General features: G+C 40.6%; 2 protein-coding genes across 6 annotated transcripts in view; one reads left to right on the forward strand and one right to left on the reverse strand.

The window, feature by feature from the left end:
- Positions 1-1,642: 1,642 nt before the first annotated feature.
- Positions 1,643-19,356, forward strand: LOC133455072 (3-hydroxy-3-methylglutaryl-coenzyme A reductase-like). Of its 2 annotated transcripts, none has more exons than XM_061733903.1 (20): positions 1,643-1,742; positions 2,044-2,286; positions 3,252-3,363; positions 3,763-3,850; positions 4,833-4,917; positions 5,028-5,133; positions 5,226-5,332; positions 5,563-5,682; positions 6,557-6,690; positions 6,793-7,064; positions 9,364-9,503; positions 10,142-10,336; positions 10,504-10,662; positions 10,743-10,900; positions 11,775-11,880; positions 11,972-12,142; positions 12,290-12,430; positions 13,562-13,720; positions 17,524-17,672; positions 17,753-19,356. In XM_061733903.1, the coding sequence occupies exons 2-20, from the start codon at positions 2,125-2,127 to the stop codon at positions 17,790-17,792; spliced, it is 2,604 nt and encodes an 867-aa protein (XP_061589887.1). In that variant the 5' UTR covers positions 1,643-1,742; positions 2,044-2,124; the 3' UTR covers positions 17,793-19,356. The 2 variants fall into 2 exon arrangements, with proteins under 2 accessions (XP_061589887.1, XP_061589888.1); XM_061733904.1 differs by having other exon boundaries at positions 9,367-9,503.
- Positions 19,350-21,392, reverse strand: part of LOC133455073 (ceramide transfer protein-like) — a 37,701-nt gene continuing 35,658 nt past the window's right edge. For all 4 annotated transcript variants that reach the window (XM_061733908.1, XM_061733907.1, XM_061733906.1 and 1 more), the window contains one exon: positions 19,350-21,343. The gene's annotated coding sequence lies outside the window, so the exon portion shown is untranslated. The remainder of the gene's footprint in view (positions 21,344-21,392) is intronic.

The raw sequence follows: 21,392 nt of genomic DNA on the forward strand, positions 1-21,392 counted from the left end.
CTTCTGCCCTGTATTTCTTAAATTAAATTAAATTGAGTCAGAACCAGACATAGAGAAGCTGCATTCAGCTTCTATGTCCCAGATGTCTGGAACAAACTCCCAGAAAGCCTCAGATCAGCTGAAATGTTCAGTGTATTTAAATCCAGGTTGAAGACACACCTGTTCTCAGCTGCATTTGAGTAATCACTGTTACTTTAAAACTTGTTTAGAAACTTTATCATAATTTAAATACTGATTTGTATCAGATTTTTACTTATTCTTTTCTTGTTTAAAATTTAAAAATCATGCTTTTCATTAATTTTTTAATGTCTTTGTAAAATTATATTGTTCTTATATTTTTATTTTTTGTTAAAATTTTAAATCATGCTTTTAAGTCATCTTTTAATGTCTGTAAAGCACTTTGAATCACCTTGTTGAATTGTGCTATACAAATAAACTTGCTTTGCCTTGCCTTGAATTTAATTGAATGATTCCAATTTTCTTCGAGTCACCAAACTTTAGGCACAAGCACTCAACAATGGCAAATTATTTGTTGTAAGTAATAATGTTCTTTGGACTAATTAAGTGATATTTGACACATCTGATGATCCCAGCACAGTGTTGAAAATCACTGACTTACTCAAGCCACGGTTTCTCAACGAGTCTGCAGATGTTCTGCGTTTTTGTTGTTATGTCCTTCCCAACAAATAATTTTACAACCTTTGAAAGGTAATGTGTTCGTTACAACGTTTTACATAAGAACAAATACATGTATTTGTTTACCACTTTATTTGATGCTGTTTTACCGTTTCTAGCTACTATGTGATGTGGCACATCATCTTTCATGTGAGAAGTATGTCAACAATTTTATTCAAATTTTATTTTATTTAATTTAATGGGGTTGATTTCATTTAAAATTATATTTAATATCTGTTATTTATTTAATTGTATTTAATTTTACTTCAATAGTTTACACTGTGTCCGCATATTTTCCCTTTGGGAATGAAAAAGGTGTTTCTTAAAATAAGTTTGCGTCGTTGTCTGCCCCAAGTTGAAAGTAGATAACTGTTGATTAATTAACTAATAATTTATTGTTTTATACAGTCTAGTAAATAACGATTTCTGAGTCGTAATATATGTTTTGTTTTATCAAAAATTTTATACATTTTATATTTTACCTAAATTATGTATTCTTCAGCAGCATAGTTTCTTTCCACCCCCCATACATTTAATTTATAGTTTTTTTTTCTTATACTGGCTGTGTTGTCTGTCTTAATATATAAGCAGACGAGGAGTGTAGCTGGTCTCATCAAGACGTTTATTCCCAGACCGATATAATAACCGACTCCCGGCTGTCATGGCAACAACAACAACTGAAACTTTCAGCTGGCGCTCTGCTGAAGCTACTGCGCATGTGCTAAGCACCTGGGGCATGCTGGGTAATGGAGTTCCTATACAGTAATCCAAACAACACACTGGCCCCGCCCAGTGACGTTTACGCAGTGACGTAGGGTCGGGATTTCCGCGTCGTAATATGTGTTTCGTTTTATTTAAATTTAAATATATTTTATATTTTACCTAAATTATGTATTCTTCAACAGCATAGTTTATTTCTGTAGATACATTTAATTTATTGTTTTTTTTCTTACACTGGCCCCGCCCAGTGACGTTTACGCAGTGACGTAGTCGGGATTTCCGCGTCGTTAATATGTGTTTCGTGTTATTTTCATCAGGCTAAAACCCCCAGAAATTCAACTGTGGAAGTATGTAGGTTTTATAAATTACCAATTATTAAGTGAAAGACTTTTGTATTGTCGCTGGACGGGCCCGGTTTGGTTATTAGCTTAATTAAATAGTCAGGACGTGACAGCTAATGTGGCTAATGCTAGCAATGCTAACTATAACTGTTGCAATATTTAAACTTCTCACTTATGTTTCTGTCTGTTTTCCGCATTTCTAACATGGACGTGTGTTTCTTGATCTAAAGGATTCTCTGACATGCTGATTTTACGCATTTCCTGTTACTTTTAAACTGTCAGCTGAACACCCGTGTGTGTGTTGCAGGTTTATATATATATTATATATATATGACCTTTGGACGAGGGGAGGCTGTGACCGTAGGACGCCAGACGGGACCCTGACAGCATGCTGGCCCGTGTGTTCAGGCTACACGGCCTGCTGGTGGCCTCCCACCCGTGGGAGGTGATCGTGGGGACCCTGGCCGGCACCGTGTGCCTCATGTCCATGAACGGGCTGGCGAGCAGCAGCCAGGTGTGCAGCTGGAGGGACTGCCCCAAAGAGGTGGAGGTGAGTGCGCCCTGCACGGAGCCCCGGAGCTAGGGTTGCCACCTTTCAGAAATAGAAATAAGGGACGCCCTGATTTCAGCAGCGCAGGAGCCAAAAAAAAGCCCCAAAACTTCTAAACTGAATAAAAATGTGTTTATTTTATATGAAAAAACAAAATGCTTTGATTTAAAGTGCTTTAATAGCATTGAACTTGCATGACTGTACAGACAGCCAACCATACTAGCAACTGAAATATCCTCCTATGCTACGTATGTCCACATCAGCCAAGATGTAATATAGCCTACAGGTGAAGAATATGGTGTAAAAGTTAATTTATTTCAATAATTCAACTAGAATATGGTGTAAAAGTTAACTTATTTCAATAATTCAACTAGAATATGGTGTAAAAGTTAATTCATTTCAATAATTCAACTAGAATATGGTGTAAAAGTTAACTTATTTCAATAATTCAACTAGAATATGGTGTAAAAGTTAATTCATTTCAATAATTCAACTAGAATATGGTGTAAAAGTTTACTTATTTCAATAATTCAACTAGAATATGGTGTAAAAGTTAATTTATTTCAATAATTCAACTACAATATGGTGTAAAAGTTAACTTATTTCAATAATTCAACTAGAATATGGTGTAAAAGTTAATTTATTTCAATAATTCAACTAGAATATGCCAGAATCAAGTCTGCACTCATATTACATCTTAGTGTATTTTATTGTATGTTTGATCTTATATCTTAGTGTATTTTATTCTTCTATTGTGTATTTATTAGTGTATTTTACTGCTGTGTGTCATAATTTCTTGGACTGCATGTAATGTATGTGTGTCTGGAACCTTCTTTTACATCAACCTGCCCCAGGGACTAAAGATGCAAATTAGCCACTGGCTATAATCTAGCATATTTACATGAAAATGTTATTATTATGTACTGTCACTTTAAAAATACAAATACTCATCTGTTGTCTTACAGGTAGCTCGCAGCAGTGATGTCGTCATCCTGACCATCACTCGCTGCATGGCCATTATTTACATCTATTTCCAGTTCAAGAATCTCCTACAGTTGGGATCCAAATATATCCTCGGTCAGTATGGCACCTGTCAAGAGCAGTTGTATACATTTGCTGATTTACAGCCAGAATATAGTGAAAGCAATTCAACTTTTGAGGACTAACATGTACTAACACACCCAGGCCTGCTCACAGTAGTAACGGACAATAACAACAAGATGTGCAATATCTGTCTACCTCAAAAACATCTGCATCTTTTTGCACCGTTTCTCTTTCTTTCTTGTACTGCACTACTTTTATTTTCATTCCAATGTATTTACGGTTTATATTTTGTAATTATATATTTTTTTACTTTTTTTTACCCAATCGCTGCATGTGTGTGTGTTGTGTGTACTGCTGCTGCAAAAAGCGAATTTCCTCACTGAGGGAGAAATAAAGGACAATCTAATCTAATCTAATTCTGCCCCCCCCCAGGTATTGCAGGTTTATTTACAGTATTTTCCAGCTTTGTGTTCAGTTCGGTGGTCATCCACTTCTTTGGAAAAGAGCTGACAGGCCTTAAGTAAGTGTTTGTTGTGTTTTTAATCTGCTTTCAGGTTTTTAAAGTATGACTGAGTTGACAAGTGCAGTCACTTGATCCCACGGATCAAGTTATTTGTTAGATTCTATTCAAGAGAGATACGTTTAAGGTTACTAATATGGATTATTTTGGTAGTTGACTAATCTGTTGGTTATTTTTTCAACCAGCTAATTAGTCAATATTTATTACTGTCAGACCCTCGACTGTGGCCGCCATGGTTCTGCTGTGAAATGTGATGCACGGACTGTAGAGGGTACAGGCAGGAGATGGTTGACTTAGCTAGGTAAAACCTCAGTGACATCATCATCTGAAAAGATGTAAGATGTCTGGCAATGCTCGTCTCTTCCCTCCCGCCTTACCTTGTTCACTGTTGGTATTCATTTCTTTTTTAACCAGCTACTTGCAGCCCTCGATGCAGAACAATAAAAAGCTGTGCTGTTTCCTGCACTTCCTCTCAGGAAATTGACCACAGTGTTGTGGGCTGTTACAGAGAGCCAGTATGTAAAAACCTGTTGACTGAAAGTTGCTTCAAATGGCTAATATGTGAAATATGCTCTGGTATTTTTAGGATAAACATCTCTTTCAATAAAGTTTGTCAAGTGGAGAAAAAAAAGTGTGAATAACACATTTGTAGAGAAAAAGAAATGCTTCCTTCCATGATGTCGATAGTCAGGAGAACCGTAAAATCCTGATATTTCCTCTCAGGACAATCATCAGTGTAAAATCTGACATTATGACATCCCAAGCGTACATCCGTCATTCAGAATTTTAAAGAAAACGTTTTCGACTCGTGAATCTAAAGCTCAGAGAGGTTTTTATGCGTCATTTGATTCAGCTCTAATAGCAAAAGTCTGAGTGTAATTATTTACGTTTCCAACTGCTCAATTGGTGGAATAATATCACATCAAGATAAGAATTGTATGCTGTCCCTTTCCATACTCACATTTGACTCCTTTCCCTGCAGTGAAGCCCTGCCGTTCTTTCTCCTGCTCATTGATCTGTCCAAAGCCTGTACGTTGGCTAAATTTGCCCTCAGCTCGAACTCTCAGGTATTATAACAGCTGGCCACATTGTACATGGGTGTCTGAACTGTAAATTAATCCATTAAGAGAAGGCAGATATCCCGGTGTAATGAAACGTTTGCATGTCTTGTTTGAAGGAGGAAGTAAGGGAGAACATCTCCCAGGGCATGGCCATCCTGGGTCCCACGTTCACACTCGATGCGCTGGTCGAGTGTCTGGTTATTGGTGTTGGAACTATGTCAGGTAAAAAGTTTATCTCTCATTAGAAGAGGACAGAAATGTGTCTGAAATCCTGTGCTGCTTAACTGAGTAGTCATCTTTCTGTTGTTTTCCAGGTGTTCCTCAGTTAGAGATCATGTGCTGCTTTGGCTGTATGTCTGTTCTGGCCAATTACTTCGTCTTCATGACGTTCTTTCCAGCGTGCGTCTCCCTGGTCCTGGAGGTAGGACTGACATGCCACATCTGGGACATTTTCAGTGTGACGTGTGATTGGCGAAAAAAGTGAAAAATCTGAATCATCTCTCAAGTTTTGTTGTTGGTAACTTAGATACTTAGTTTTCAGTCCAGTTGTTCACCTAGTGGAAAAAAGGTGTTAAAGAGGTTTAGCAGGTTTTTCCACAATGGATATATGAGTAGGGGGGAGTATGACTGTGGGAATGTCTGTGTATGCAGCTGTCCAGGGAGAATCGTGAAGGCCGTCCCATATGGCAGATGAGCCACCTGGCCCATGTACTGGCTGAAGAGGAGGACAACAAGCCCAATCCTGTGACACAAAGGGTTAAAATCATTATGGTGAGAGAAGGTTTCAAGTAGGCATGGGGCGATATACGATATTATCGTATATCGCGATAAAAAACGGCCGCGATAACGTTATCGTGGGGTACTGTAATTATCGCCATTTTTTTATTTATTTATTTTTTATTTATTTTTTTTTGGTCACACAAGGCTACCAGCCAGGCAGAAGCCAGTGTTATTTTTTTTCATGTATTTTATTAATATTATTTATTATTATTATTTATTTAATATTTTTTCAGAGAGTAGTACAATCCGTGTGCATTTGACTACTGTGGCACTTTATTTTCACTCAATCTTTGTGTTGGCCATGCAGCTTTTGTTTTGTATACTACAGAGCAGTGCCTTTATTTTATTATTTTTCCAGAGAGCCGTACTAAGTAGCAGGCAGCCAGCCACTGTTAAAGTTTCAGAGAGTAATACAATCAGTGTGCATTTGCCTCTACTTTGTCACTTTATTTCTATTTGTCACTTATTTCTTTCGACTCTCAGGGAAGTATTTTCTTACAAAAAAAGAAAGTTCAAATAAGTACCGGTACTATAGTTTACACTTTGTAATGCATAACATTTACACTACACTATTTGTTCTCTACCTCAAGTGTCACTGTGTTGAGAATGATTTGAGAATAAATGTTCTGAAGGAACCAGTGGATCCACGGTTAGTGTTTTTCCATGCATTTTAAGAATTTTATAAGTGACACGCTAATATCGTGATAATATCGTAATCGTGATATTTTTGTCCACTAATATCGTGATATGAAATTTTCATATCGTCCCATGCCTAGTTTCAAGACAGTGGTCTGTGAATCCACATCATGATAAAGATGGTTATGTGGATCTTTTTTATGCATTAATTGTCTGTCTGATGTTTCAGTCTTTGGGCTTGGCCGTGGTTCACGCTCACAGCCGGTTTACGTCTGAGCATGCGGGCCACAATCGCACCGTGGAAGGACCCGTAGCAAAGAGACTGGACTCTGATGGTACCATGTGGCCTCTGAAGCTCACCAGGTTAAACGTGCACTCCAGCCGATTCAGAACATGAAGCACATCTGTGATCCCTGAGTGGGATGTCCAATCATGCCTTATCCTGTCTCTATCTCCGCCCACTAGTATGGAGCTGGAGCATGTGATAACTCTCAGCCTCGCCCTGCTTCTCGCCGTGAAGTACGTCTTCTTTGAGCAAGCAGAGACAGAGTCCTCGCTGTCTCTCAGGAGTCCCATTAACAGCTCCTTACTGACCCAGAAGCCCAGGACAGCAGAAGACTGCTGCAGGAGGGACCTTCCAGCCCTGAAACCCCAGAAGAGCGCAGGTGGCGTCCTGGTAACCAGCGCTAATCCTTCAGACGGCACTCGGTGCCCTGATATCGCCTGTGACAACAGCGGTGAGTCTTATACTCATACCATCATAATGAAACATTTGTTTTAGTGGTTGAAATGTTCGTGTGGAAGCACATTTCAGATCTGTCCGTTTTTGCGGAGGATTTAAGTCACTTTAACAATTTGGTGAAGGAAAATGTCCTTTTGCAGATATTTTGTATCAGTTCTTGGTATGAAGTCTGTAACTTCATAACATTCATATCTGTGCGGTGTAAAGGATACAGATAGTTTAATCCGTCTGACAAAGATGGCTAGCGAAATGAAAAGGTCAATTTTAGGATATTTTCAGAATATAATACGGAATAAAATCCCATAATTGGATTTGTTCCCATTTTGTTCTAATAAATGTAAAATCCTGTTTTTCAAAGTGTATTTGTAAGATGTCCTGGCTAAGATGGCCTGCAGCTCAGATCAGCAGTAGTAACATGACCTGATAGCTGCCATTTAAACACTCAAACATATAAAAAAAAATAATAACCACAATGGGCATAAACATGCACAGACTATAAAGAATGAACGCTGGAATAAACACGGCATTTAGTTTTAACATTTCAGAGTTTTTGTACAAATTCTTGGAGTTGCCTATAATTAAGTGCACTTTAAACTCCCTGTGATTTATAACTACTACTGACTTATTAATATTATTGTAAAAGAGGTGATGGAATATAATCCAAACTATGGAAGACTGTATAAGGCAACTGATTTAAATTCTTAAGGTCCCCAGGTTGTCAGAACAAATGAGAGAAACCTGATGAGGTTTATGTTTATGACGAAGTTTATGGTTTCTACAAATGAGAAGGAAATGACAATAAGTGATCCAATAGACGATACACAGCATACAATCTATCCAACAGCACAGAAATTCAAGGAAAACGTAATTAAATAAACCAAGATGGCGTAAGAATGATCAAAATGACAGTCCACTAACCAAAACAGTGAACAGGAAAGAAATACAAGTATTTGGGTCAATTCTTGCAAAATACAGAAAATACCAATTGTTCCTGAATGCACCATTTGAGAGAAAGAAATTACGGGGATTTTCAGAATTCCCACTGTCCATAAATGTACCACCCAAATCCCCAAAACACCAATGGAACAGCTAAACTAGATGCAATTAAGTACAAATCTTTAACAATGAAAATGTAACAATAAAATGAGCAATAACAATGAATATTATGTTGAAAAAACACAGATAACACATCCATGAATCACCATTTTCGACAGAGAACTCAATACACCCTTGCAACTAGCCAAACAATGAAAGAGACCCACTTACAACCACATGGACAGATAAACAATGATGAAACAGAAATGTGAGTGTCCCAATAAGGAAAGAAATCCACTGACGAGAAAAAACCAGCATATTCTGATGACTATCAGAGGGATGAGGATAAAACCTAAGCAGGCGCGAGTGATTGAGCTGAGTGTCTTTCAGTCTCTGGAAAACCATTAAAGGATGGTGATTTGTTCAATGAGTCCGTAAACTAGCAATTCAAAATAAACCCTGTAAACAGCTGCCCCCAACTTTGTTGATTAAGGTTAGTTGATTAAGGTTAGCCGGTGTATCCTGTGGTAGTGAAGGGAGTGTGTTGAGTTTAGCAATCAGTCTTGTAAAGGTCCTGACCTTGACCTGAACCTAGGCAGTCCGTACTCTACCATCCACTCCAGGAAAAAAACAGCTATGACTGTGCCATTCAGTCCCCAGGCACGTGGGAGCTGCAGATCAACAATAAGAACAATCTCTCCCGTAGAGAGATCTTCACGATCTTGCTGCCACTTGGAACGGCTCTGAAGAGAACGTGAATAATCCCTAATGAAATGGCTTGACAGTGTCTCCACCAGTGATGGGCAGAAACGCGTTAGAAGTAACGCGTTACTGTAATCCGATTACTTTTTTCAAGTAAAGTAAGGGATTACAATTGCAAAAACAGTAATTAGATTACCTTTACTTTTCTGAAAGAAGGCTGCGTTACTGCGTTACTAAATGCAGTATTTGTTTTGTGAAAATATCTCATGACTTTGCGAGTTTTATCCAAATTTAAAACAGACCTGACCTCGAAACTGCACAGAAACTTCAAGTTTATTTTACAGCGAGAAAACAAATGGTCCATCAGCACTGAGGACCAGGACAGAACAGAGCTTTCTTTCTTTGGATTCTTATTTGTAATTTTAAAAAATCCATGAAATGAAGCAACTTGAGCACAACACCGTAGACCAATTTTTTTATATCCGAACCAAATGGAAAAGAAATTGACCCAGAACAGGTCTGATGCAAGTCTTTCCTCTCTCCTGATTCTGCTGCAGCAGCAGTGACCACAGCTGTCTCCATGGAAACCGTCAGCTGCAGTTCGCGCTCGAGGGAGTCTCAGACTTGTGCTGTTCCCAGTTGCAAGTCGGAGCCTCGGTCCCTGGAGGAATGCGTGGCCATCCTCTCAGATCCCCAGGTAATCCACAAAGATAAAAACAGAACCCACATTTATCCACTTATACAGCATAGAAATCTTTCGGACTAATTTTGAATTTGATGGCAGCAGAATGTCCCAAAAACCCAAAGAGACACCCACATGTCAGGGACATGATAGAGCAGCTTAAAGAGGCAGATGAAGCTGCGAAGAGCTTCGCTTGTCTCAGTGGAACAGTGAAGACTTTGACAATGGTAATTGAGTTAAAATCAGCATAGGTGCGCTTGTTTCCTCACTGAAATCGGACGTGATTCTGTTGTGGAAACCACTGGATCGCCAGAAATCTCCAGAACCACTGCCGGCTTCTCCGCTCAGTTAAAATCGACTGAAGCAAAGTGGGGAAACAGTTTTGTGACCAGATGTGAGGAAATCTGAATATGTTTTTGGAGCCATGGGAGCTGGCAGCTTCTCGCCGTCTCAGTTTCCAGATGTTTCTGGACTATTGTTGGACTTGATGCTGCCCATCTTTGTTTTGTGTTCCACGTTTTCTATGTTTTATTGCAAATAAAATCTGTTTATGAGATCAGAGGTTTTGGTTTATCAGTGTGGCTGTTGCAGACACGGAGAAAAGCCAGACTTGATCCTTATTCTGCTTCTGAGCTGGTTCCTGTGTATTCTAGAGAGGTCCTCAAATGCTCAGTGATGCCGAGGTGATGAGGCTCGTAGATGCATCCAAGATCCTCAACTACAAACTGGAAACGGCCCTCGAGAGTCCAGAGAGGGGCGTTGCCATTCGGAGAGAGCTGTTGTCCCCCAAACTGGCCGTAACTTCAGCCTTAGATGACCTTCCTTACACGGGCTACGACTATTCAAAGGTAGCAGCAGCAGTGATATCTGTGAAATGACCTATCCACTCCTATTTTTGTAGCAAAAAGTATTTTACTGTGTTTTCTAATCAAACTTGTGATCATTTTGACTCTTTATATTTTAACAAATGTATCATGTCTCACTGTGTGTATCATTTTGTGTCCTCGCTCTGCAGGTGATGGGTTCTTGCTGTGAGAACGTCATCGGCTACATGCCAGTGCCAGTGGGCGTGGCCGGCCCTCTCCTGCTGGACAGCAAGCAGTTTTATGTTCCCATGGCAACCACAGAAGGCTGCCTGGTGGCCAGCACCAACAGAGGCTGCAGGGCGCTCTCCGTAAGTGAGGAGTATCATACTGCAGCTGCTGCAGGTGTGTGTGGGGGTGTGCTGCTGATGGTCCTGTCCTTCCTGTTCAGCTGAGCGGCGGTTGCAGCAGCAGGATAATAGCCGACGGCATGACCAGGGGTCCTGTGGTGAGGCTGCCTTCAGCATGCCGGGCTGCAGAGGTCAAAGTCTGGCTTGAGACCTCAGAGGGATTCAACGCGATCAAAGAGGCGTTTGATGACACCAGCAGGTCAGGAGGACAGACGACAGAGTGGAAACAGAATCACAGAATTAGGGCTGTTCGATTAATCGATTTTAAATCGTAATCGCGATTATGTAATTAGAACGATGTTAAAACGTGAAAATCGTAAAATCGATTTTTCACTTTTAAAAAATTTTTTTTTTTTTTAATTTTTTTTATTTTCTTTACCTTGTCTGCACACATATTAATGATTGATACCATATTAATGATTGATGGAAATACCTCTCAATACCTGCGACAAGTGCCCCATGGGAGAGGCTCTTTAGTGCAGGAGGGGGCGTTGTAACATGCCACCGGGCATCCCTCAAGCCAGATGCCGTAGACCGGCTCGTGTTCCTTGCAAAAAACTTGCAAATGTGAATAGCAAATGTAGTGACTGACATTACACACCTCTACCTCCTTCATGGGTTGCATTATTATTGCATGCAAAAACCCAGTTTAGTTTAATTAGAAAATGTCTTGTTTTATTTAATTGGAAATATAACTTACTGTATGTTTGCAAGTGCTGATTTGCTGATTTTTTTTTTTCAGAGATAAAACTTTATATTTTATTATATTTTTTAAAACTTTTTTTCAACTTATTTTACAGAGTTTTGCACTTTATTCATTCATTTTTGGTTTAATAAGAGCAAAGTTTGCACTTAAAGCCCAATGGGGCAAATGTTCAATAAAAAAACAGCATATTTGAAATAATTTCTTTGCCTTTTGTCAATTCACAAAATAATCGTAATCGAAAATCGGATTTTGAGAGAAAAAAATCGAGATTTTATTTTTGGGCAAAATCGAACAGCCCTACACAGAATAAAGAGATTCAGTCTGTTTGAGAACACGCAGTTCATAAATGAGAGTTCGCGCTCCGCAGGTTTGCTCGTCTGGCGAAGCTGTCGGTGTGCATCGCTGGGAGGAACCTCTACATCCGCTTTCAGTCCCAGACAGGGGACGCCATGGGTATGAACATGATCTCCAAGGTACGGCCAGATCCTCCAGCGGTCAGGAATCACTTGGTGGAGCTTTTTGTGACACAATCATAGATGCTTTTGTGTGCGTGCTGTTCTCCAGGGGACGGAGCAGGCCCTGCACAGACTTCAGCGACAGTGTCCAGACTTGGAGTTGCTTTCAGTCAGCGGCAACTACTGCACCGACAAGAAGTCTGCAGCCATTAACTGGATTCTGGGCAGAGGCAAGTCTGCTGTGAGTGAGGCCACGATTCCTGCCAAGGTGGTCAAAGAGGTAACGACCGCCCACAGCAACACCAAGCAGCCATCTGTGTTCAGACATGAATCAAGTTTCAACTGCTTTGCTACTGTTTTATGATTGTAAAAACGAGGCACACCCCATTCAAGAAAAGTGTTTTTTTTTTTTATGTCTTTTTCAAAGGTGTTAAAGTCCAGTTCAGCCGCTCTGATAGAACTGAACATCAGCAAGAACCTGGTAGGTTCAGCCATGGCTGGAAGCATCGGGGGCTTCAACGCTCACGCCGCCAACATTGTCACGGCCATCTACATCGCGTGTGGACAGGTACTCCACCGCCCAGCAGGGTTAAACCTATGCACCGCAGTTCTAGCTCCTCAAAAACCTCACGCGACTCACAACGGGTTACAGTCGTCCAACTGCACTTTTTCTGATAAGTTGTTACAGAATAATTTGATAAAATGAAACCATTTTGAATAAACGAGCCAAGTAGAAATGTATCATACGAAGGTGACCTTTTGGACTTTTGTTGGAGGCTGAGATGAAATGAGACATTTTAGCAGACCTGAGACCTGAGACCTGAGTCAGAAACTGGGCTTTTCTCCAATTTACGTTGTTATCAGCTCAGGATGAAATTCTGTGTCAGCTCGCTCAAAATGAAAAGGTTTCGTTGCCGTCGGCGCTGCTGCACATTTTGGAAGTGAAGTTGCTGTGAATCATGGTCATTTTAGCCAATGAGAGAAAGACCCGGTGTAAGAACTTTGAGTTTCACAGTCTTCTCTTTTGTATCTGAACAGCTCTTCTGTTTTCTCAACGTTGCATCTTCTTCTCTTAAAAATGAAAAATGTTAAATATATGAAATGGAAAGACTGACTTTTTCCTTGAACTTGTGCATGGATAAATTCTCTACATACTGGAGGAAATGGACAGCTCATTTGGAATATGGTTCCTCACCATAGCAGGACACAGTTAGCATTTATTTATGTGATTAATTGTGTTTTGTTGTCTTGGCTTTGAGTACTTTATGCTCTATAATATGAATGATACAGTAAATTGTGGACAAACAAAGATAAAAAGACAATTGTCTTTGAGACCTGGACCTAGCTCTATCTCTTAAAATGTACACATTATATTGATCCACTTTCCCCCTGTGCTTTTTATTATCCCATCTGTGCCGTTTTTTTAATGTCCTTTTCTTTTTTTTTTTTCCCCCCTTTTTTTCCATATATATTGTAAAATTTCTTAAAAATAAAGTTTAAAAAAGAAAAAGAAAAATGTTCTCTTACAAATGGGTAACCTTCATCTGCCCAGCCAGTTTACCTTCACCCCTACGTCCACAAATCCTGGAAGCATTTGATCTTAAAGTCGTAACCACTTAAAGCCCTCAGTTCTGCAGCAGTTGTTTAAAGCACAGTTTTGTCCTGAAGTCAGAAGTTGTAACGTATGTTGTGGTTTCAGGATCCGGCTCAGACAGTGGGGAGCTCCAGCTGCATCACTCAGATGGAGTCCGCTGGTCCGGACGGGGAGGACCTGTACATCAGCTGCACCATGCCCTCCATGGAGCTGGGAACGGTGGGAGGAGGCACCAACCTGCCACCACAGCGGGCCTCTCTGCAGGTACCGGCCTTTTTTTTCTTGCTTCCAAGCTGAGTGGAACCAGTTTATAGAAGTTTGTTTCGGGGAACTTGGGGTCAGAAAAACTTGTACGGTGGTACAGGATCTTTCAGAGAAAAGAATAAAAATGTACTTTGGCACAAGGTGCTTGTGACTTCAGCGTTTAGAGAAGCACCAGTTAAAATGGAAATGTCTCATCGAGCATGTACCCGACCAATCACAGCAGGCCGCACTGGTTGGGGGCGGGGCCAACCTCCCTTTTTATGAAGTTTTATGAAGTGTAAGTAAGTAAGTAAGCAAGTAAGTAAGTAAATTTTATTTATATAGCACCTCTCACAGAGAGAAACTGACAAAGTGCTTTACATACAGAAAAAACAGTAAAAACATGAGGTAATTAAAAAGCTGCACAATGTGTCTCTAAGGAAAATAACAAACAGAAAAGAAAGAAAGAAAAAGAAAAGAAACAAAAATCATAATACATCAATAAATGCCTGCTCAAAAAATAGCGTTTTTAATTTGTTTTTAAAAATGTCCACAGTTGTTGCATCTTTCAGGGCTTGTGGGAGCATGTTCCAAAGATGTGGAGCAAGTACTTGTTGCAAGTGGATACATTCGCAAAAAAAAGGGAGCGGTGTGTTAGCGATTCAGTCTTTTCTCAGGTAGAAATTTAAATAAAATGGATGAAATTGAGATTATGACGGGATTGCACGCACAAACCTTGTTGTTGCAGTTGTTGTTTGTTGCCGTTTGTGTGAATAGAAGTTGCACATTTGAACGTATTCATTGATACCTGTGACTTATGGAAGCAAGTCTGTACCATAATTCAAATTAAAATGGATTAGCAAAAATTATTTTTGATTTTCGGAATAAAACCCAATTTTATGACTCATAAATAAAATGAATAATAACTTCTTCGCCATTGCTCTTTCTGTGACTTAATTAAAATGATAAAGAAAAAGGACATTAAAGATTTAGTTTTGAAAAAAACTTTGCAAAACAGGTACTGCTCTTTGTCATATATTTTCTAAACCCTTTGTAAACCAATGGCATATCAGTACATTAGTTCTTTAGAATCATATTGCATATTCCAACTTTAAAAAAAAATTAAGTTATTGAAGTTATTGGACATTTTTATATGGGTAGCGCAATTTGTAGAAGGCCCCTAATTTAGCGTCATACAGTCAGTGGTATATTGACGTCAATGTCTTTTGTGCAGTTTAGAGTCTTGTGTTGATGATAACGGGCTTGTAGCTGTTGTCTATGTTTCGGTGGTTGGACAGAGGCAACATTCATGCGTTTGTCTCTTTATTTAGGAGTTATTGACTGTAGAGGGGGGAATCTACGAATATTTGTCCAACTTTACCGGACCTGCACAACTCACGTATTGGAGAACAGTCAGATTGGGGACTGAGAAGTAGAGTTGTCCCGATCCGATCACGTGATCGGAAATCGGGGCCGATCACGTGATTGCAGACTCGATCCGGACTCGGACGTTATGAGCCGATCAGGAATCGGATATATATATAGGCCTATCAGGGTTTCCGTTGTCCGGTAATTGCCGGACTTTGTCCGGTAAAATATGCTGAAGTCCGGTATTTTATAATCTCTCCGGTCAAAATGTCCGGTGAAAATACTCACTGGCGCCGACATCCACGTGTGCGTTGATTTATGGTTCCGCGTCGCACCGACGCAGAGTCTTCAGCGTAGGGTTCGCGGCGACGCGCACCCTACGCCAGACCCTACGGCGTAGCTCTGCGTTGGTGTGACGCAGAACCATAATTCCGGTTTAGTAAACAACATGCGCCCAAGTACCCGTGCATGACAGGCAGACACACACGGGGAGAAGAGACAATTTCTTTAATTTTTTTTTTTTTTTTTAAAACTTTATCCTTATGAACGCAATTGTTATATACGGTAGTCCAACTTTCCTTATTTTAAATCAGAACACTTTCTTTTTTCCTCTTCGGCGTGGAGTAGTGGGCTTGGAGCGGCAGCCATCGGTTAGTTTTTTCTTTTTAGATCCGAGGCTTTGCGTAGAAGGCGGCTTCCGCAACTTTCAGGCACTGTTTCTGCGCAAGCAAGCTTTATAGATGTGGCCCCAGGACTGAAGCGGAGCTGCGGCGCCGACATTATGGTTCCGCGTCGCGGAAGGCTCTGCGTTGGTGTGACGCGGGACCATAAATCAACGCACACGTGGAGTAGTGGGCTCGTAGCGGCAGCCATACTCCGCATGCGCGCAGAGCACGCCTGTTTGTTTTGAAGCTGAAGCAGCCCTATGCTAAAAAAAAAAAAGAAAAAAAGAAAAGAAAATGTTTTTATACTGACTTAAGAATGTTCAAGCTGCCTACCTCCTATGTGCTCAGTTTACAGTACACATGTTAAAATATAATAAAAGGGTCATCCTGCATAATTTTCTTTTCTCTTCTTCATTTTTTATTGTTTTATAAAAGTATCGGATCGGGACTCGGTATCGGGAAGTCCTCAAAATCAAAGGACTCGGACTCGGACTCGGGGGCAAAAAAACCTGATCGGGACATCCCTACTGAGAAGGGTGATCACTGATGTCACTCTCCTGCCTCACTTAGGATTGCCAACTCAATTTGAATTATGTTACACTTTTTGCGGGGCGGGCATGAAAACGAAGAAGCAATGTCCTTTTTTCTTTATCATTTTAATTAAAGGAGCTTGAGGCTCCTTTTAAGAAATGAGACTCTCTAGCGCCACCCTTCACCACGACGGCCGTTGGGGGTACTGCAGCCAACAGTGAAGCCGGCACGGGAGAACGGGGAGAACGCACATGCAGCGTCATGTGATGTCACATCCGCAGCCCAGCGCGGGAAATTCGGGACCGAATTGCAGCACATTTTGCAGCACACAGCCTGTTCAAGGCAAAGGAGAGATACACTAGAGGAAACATTCTTTTGGGTTTGGAACGCTTCATCTGACATTATTACTAGAAAACTTAAAATGTATACGGATTTTTTTCATAAATCTTGCCACAATCCGGCCTCAAGCTCCTTTAAGTCACAGAATGTGTAATGGTGAAGAAGAAAATGAAAATGCAGTTTTGGATAAGTTGTTATACATTTTTTTTACAAGTCATAAAATGCAGCTTTATTCCGAAAGTGAAAAATCATTTTTGCTAATCCATTTTAATTTGAATTATGGTACAGAATTGCTTCCATAGTGACCAGGGATTTTCAACCGGTGGTCCCCGGCCCTCTGGTGGTCCGTGGCGGTATTGCAGGTGGTCCGTAAAATTGTAAATGGAAAACAATAATAATTTAAAAATATATATATTTATTGTTTAGACTCAATTTATTTTCCATTTACTATTCATTTTTGTGAATAATTTACCCATCCAAATTATGTCAAATGAGTGAGAGTTCATTTTTCATTGACTGTTTTTTTTTTTATAGCAAAAGGTGCAAATAAAAATATACACCGATGCAAATAAATAGCCTATATAGGCCCATACTCTTATTTAAAAGCAAGGTGCAAAATGAAACAAACATCCCCTAAAGCAGTGGTCCCCCAGTCGCTTCTTGGTTATAATGGTGGTCCCTGTTGAAAACCTCTGATAGTGACTGACCCTGAAATAAGTCAAAACAAACAAGTCATTTCTGAAAAGACAGATTTTCTTTAACTGTGATGAGGAATCGAAGCTCTGAACTCCCGATGAGATTCAAGAGAAACATTTTCTTTTATTAACGAGTATTCTCCGCCATCGTTTTATGTGAGGACTCCTGTCAATAAGTAGTTTATTCTTTCAGAAACATAATTTAAATTCTGCTCCGTGTGTTCAGATGCTCGGCGTCGCCGGTCCCAACCAGCCGGGTGAGAACGCCCGCCAGCTCGCCCGGATAGTCTGCGCTACCGTCCTGGCGGGAGAGCTCTCCCTGATGGCTGCTCTGGCCGCCGGACACCTGGTGAAGAGTCACATGACCCACAACAGGTCCGACGTCTTGGTTTTTCTTTTCTGTGTCTGAATTGTAATCCTCCACAGATGTCTGACTCTGCACGTCTCTCCTCCAGATCTAAAACAAACCTGTCTGCGACGCCTTCGTCGAAGTGAGGGCGACTGTCTGACATCGACGCAGCGACCTGTGGACTTCAGACCACTTAGAAACACAGCCAACGTTAGTTTGCTCCGTGTGCCGCCCAGCTGACTGCAGACGTTACTAATGTGTGCCATTTGTTTGCCTCAGACAGGTTCTGTGGAACTTGTTGGTACTGATCTTTGAACTGAACTGTGAATCACTCATCGTTTTTGGGTTGACGCTGCACTAGTCACGAACATGGATCCAGCTTGCTCAATCATTACAAGGATAACGTCGCAACAATCTCCTGTACAGTTTTTACATGTGAAATCGTCACACAGGTTAACAATTTTTGATTTAAACGTTTATCTTTGCACTTGCCAAACGCTTGCTTGAGATCGAACCGTTGACTCGGGTGGGGGTTATTTGTTCAAACTGACAAATCCTGAATGTATGTGTCAGTGTTGCGGGCTTCAGCTGGTTGACCCGTCGCTGACTGGAGGTCCTGCTCAGGACCGTGGAGCTTCCAGAGCTGCTGGTTCTGATGGAGCTGAACAATGAAGTCTGAGGTCGGTTCAGACTCTGGTCAACCACCATTTTTTTTGTATTATAGCCAGGGCTCATTTTCAAGGGATTAAAAGCTATATTTATTTATCTTAAGATTTAGTGAAGTATTTATTGAAAGGGTGGGAGCAAAAAAGCTCCACCACATCCTCGACAGAGGTGTAAAGTGTTACTGACTGCAGATCCTGCGTCTTGTCATCTTCAGAAGTGGCCTTACATACAGCAGACGTCGAGCTCTCGCACTTCACTCATTCAATTGCTACAAATGCATACCTGTAAGGGACATTTTCTGCCACCACTGTCCCACCAACCCAACCGAGGTCCAGTATCCCCTACATTTTAAGAATGGTTTACAAGATATCTAAAATATCAACCTGTAAACCACTTACAAACTACAATTATGTGCTCAGAATCTGACAGGCCGACCTTTGTTGACACTGAAATGCTGTGGATATTCATATGTAATTCCTATAATAGAGCCTAAATGAAAAAACACAAAAGTGAATTAAAGCACATTTATTTATTTACACATTGTCTTCAAGTGAAACATTTACATTTTCTTTTAATTTGTCATTTTCACTCATTTGGCCCCCTGGCATTCACTGACTGACACAGACGCATGTTTCTGAGTCTCCAGCTGCTGCTGCTGATGGACATCGGTCTTTCCCCCATGAGAGACACTAAAGTTGCAGTTACATCTTTCATAACTTCTCTCTTGTTACATCCATCCATCTCTGATTTGTTGTTCCGAGTTTGTTCCCGTTGTCGCCACTAACCTCACGAGAACTGCCACCCAGGCTGGAGCAGGTGGCAGTTCTCGCGAGGCTAGTAACAATTCAGTTTGGAGAGGCACAATAATATAATGCTTAAAAAAAATTATATTATAAAACGGGAAATTTACGGGGAAATACTAATACGGGAGGACAGCGGGAGAGAGGGCTAAAATACGGTCGTTTCTCAGCCAAAACGAGACTCGACGGGTATGCCACTGTCTGAGAAATAAATACTATGCTCCTTATTGATGTTTTTTGTTTGCTCCCTTTACATGTCCATTGTTATACACCACCGTCATAAATATGTTTAAATAAATTTGCTTCGAAAATGACAAACGTGCAAAATGGAGGGAAAACTTATTTATTTCACTTTCAAAACAGGGCAAAAGAGATGCCACGTTGTCACAGTACATTTATAAGTTGATCCCACAGCATTAGTATGAACAAATGTACAAAAGGAAAAAAAAAAAGGTTTCTAATCACATTCAGCTCTAACAACATGCCGGTAAACCAAACTTATTTTAGAAATGTTGCTTTAGGTGAAAGAGCTTCAGCCTGATGTTTTTCCACCTAGCTGTGAGGCGGAACGTCATCAGGCTTCACGGCGTATCTCACCCGCTTTCTTCAGCAAAAGCTCTGAAATCAAAGGCTGAACAGCAGCAGCAGCTAATGCATCTTATCAGCACGAGTGTCGAACCAGCAGGAACATTTTCTGCTGTCATCAAGTACAAATAAAACTAAAAGGGTCTGAAACACACTGGACTATGGTGAAAATGTCAAGCATGGCCCTGAAAACGGGACGGTTGAAAAGGTTTGACAATGAAAATGTGGTTCCAGTTTTACATTTACTCCAATTAAACTTAAACATGAGATACTGGTACCAGAAAATAAAATCTTGTTAAATTTAGAATAAATGAGGCAGACAACAAAATCCAGGTGACGAGAGGAAAGCTGGTGATTTCTGTGCAGAAATCAAAATGACATGAATTCAATATCTAAATATAACTTGAAAAAAGCCCGAAGGAAATTAGTAACTAGTGATCTGGGTCATTTGTTCAGTTAAAAACCAAATCTGAACATTCACCAAAACAACAAAAGATGGGAGAAGGAACACGGCCATGAGGCACTTGACTTGTGATTTCAGAGGTGCACAGGCATCACTCCCTAAATCCCACCTGAATCTACAGTTTCCTGTCACGCTAAGGCATCTGGGCTCAACCGAAGTAACAAAGCTTTGCAAACCTTGCAGCCAAAATGTTCATGAAATTTACAATAAAACATTCAAAATATGTGCATTCAAACTCCAGCCTATTAACAAAGGGAGCAGAGAAAAAGATGTACATGTGTTTGCTTGTGTCCGTCCGTCCCTCCGTCAGCACCTGCAGGAGGTGGTTTCATGAGAGGGCCATCACCGGGGAAACCACAGCCCTCCAGACTCGAGATGACAATCATCCCAAACCTTTTTTACTGGAAATACGAGCAGCAGCTTCCAGCGAAGCTGGACACAAATAGGTATTTCACTCTAAAAGTAGGATTTCTTTAGTTTTTTTTTTACAAACTTCTTACAGAACACACATTTAAATGAGTCCAAAATGAGGGACCACCTGAAAAGTCTCCTGTTTGAACATGAAAGTTGGTAGAAACTGCAGCATGAAAAAACACATCCACCCACATCCGGATGCTTCAAATAATCTACATGTGAAAAACCGAATGTCAGTATTGAATGAATTTAAGCCACTAAAGTAATACCACTGCTGACCACATGGGGGCGCACAGATGTGCTGTGACGCTGACATACCCTTGACCCCCACCATCATCATCAGGAACATAAACCGGCTTCAGAACCGTCTGGGTGACATCCCTGAGGGTCCTGCAGCCTGCAGGCCGACGCCTGAACCTTGTGAAATGCTGCCCCCGTGTGGTCAGAACGTATATTGCTACAGAGATTGTTGTCAAAGCTACAATCGTGTTTCTCCTACTGGCACCGGCGCTGGATTTCAGTTGCCACATGAAGTGGGATTGTGGGAAATTTCAATCAGACGTTTGATACTGATGAAGGAAGTCAGAAAACTTCACCGTCCAAAAAGGCTTTCTTGCTCATGAAAGCGGTGACACCTGAAGCTGTTACTATTTATTTGCGCGTCATAATTTCAAGTTAAAAATTGAGGGAAGAAAGACTTATGATTGGATCAGGTTGTTCTGGAGGTCGTTTCTCCTCGAAGCTTCAGCTGCATTTTTGCGTCTCCATCCTGAAAAGATGGAGAATCTTCATGTTGTTATTTTGCACCGTGCATGAAT

Source organism: Cololabis saira, chromosome 11 (genome assembly GCF_033807715.1).
Source record: "Cololabis saira isolate AMF1-May2022 chromosome 11, fColSai1.1, whole genome shotgun sequence".
Taxonomy (NCBI): domain Eukaryota; kingdom Metazoa; phylum Chordata; class Actinopteri; order Beloniformes; family Belonidae; genus Cololabis; species Cololabis saira.

Excerpts from the sequence above, each read along its gene's own strand:
- LOC133455072 (XM_061733903.1), top strand. The coding sequence starts at position 2,125 with ATGCTGGCCCGTGTGTTCAGGCTACACGGCCTGCTGGTGGCCTCCCAC. Across the intron at positions 10,337-10,503 it reads CGGGCTACGACTATTCAAAG|GTGATGGGTTCTTGCTGTGA; the intron begins GTAGCAGCAGCA and ends CTCGCTCTGCAG. Across the intron at positions 12,143-12,289 it reads CTGCCAAGGTGGTCAAAGAG|GTGTTAAAGTCCAGTTCAGC; the intron begins GTAACGACCGCC and ends TCTTTTTCAAAG.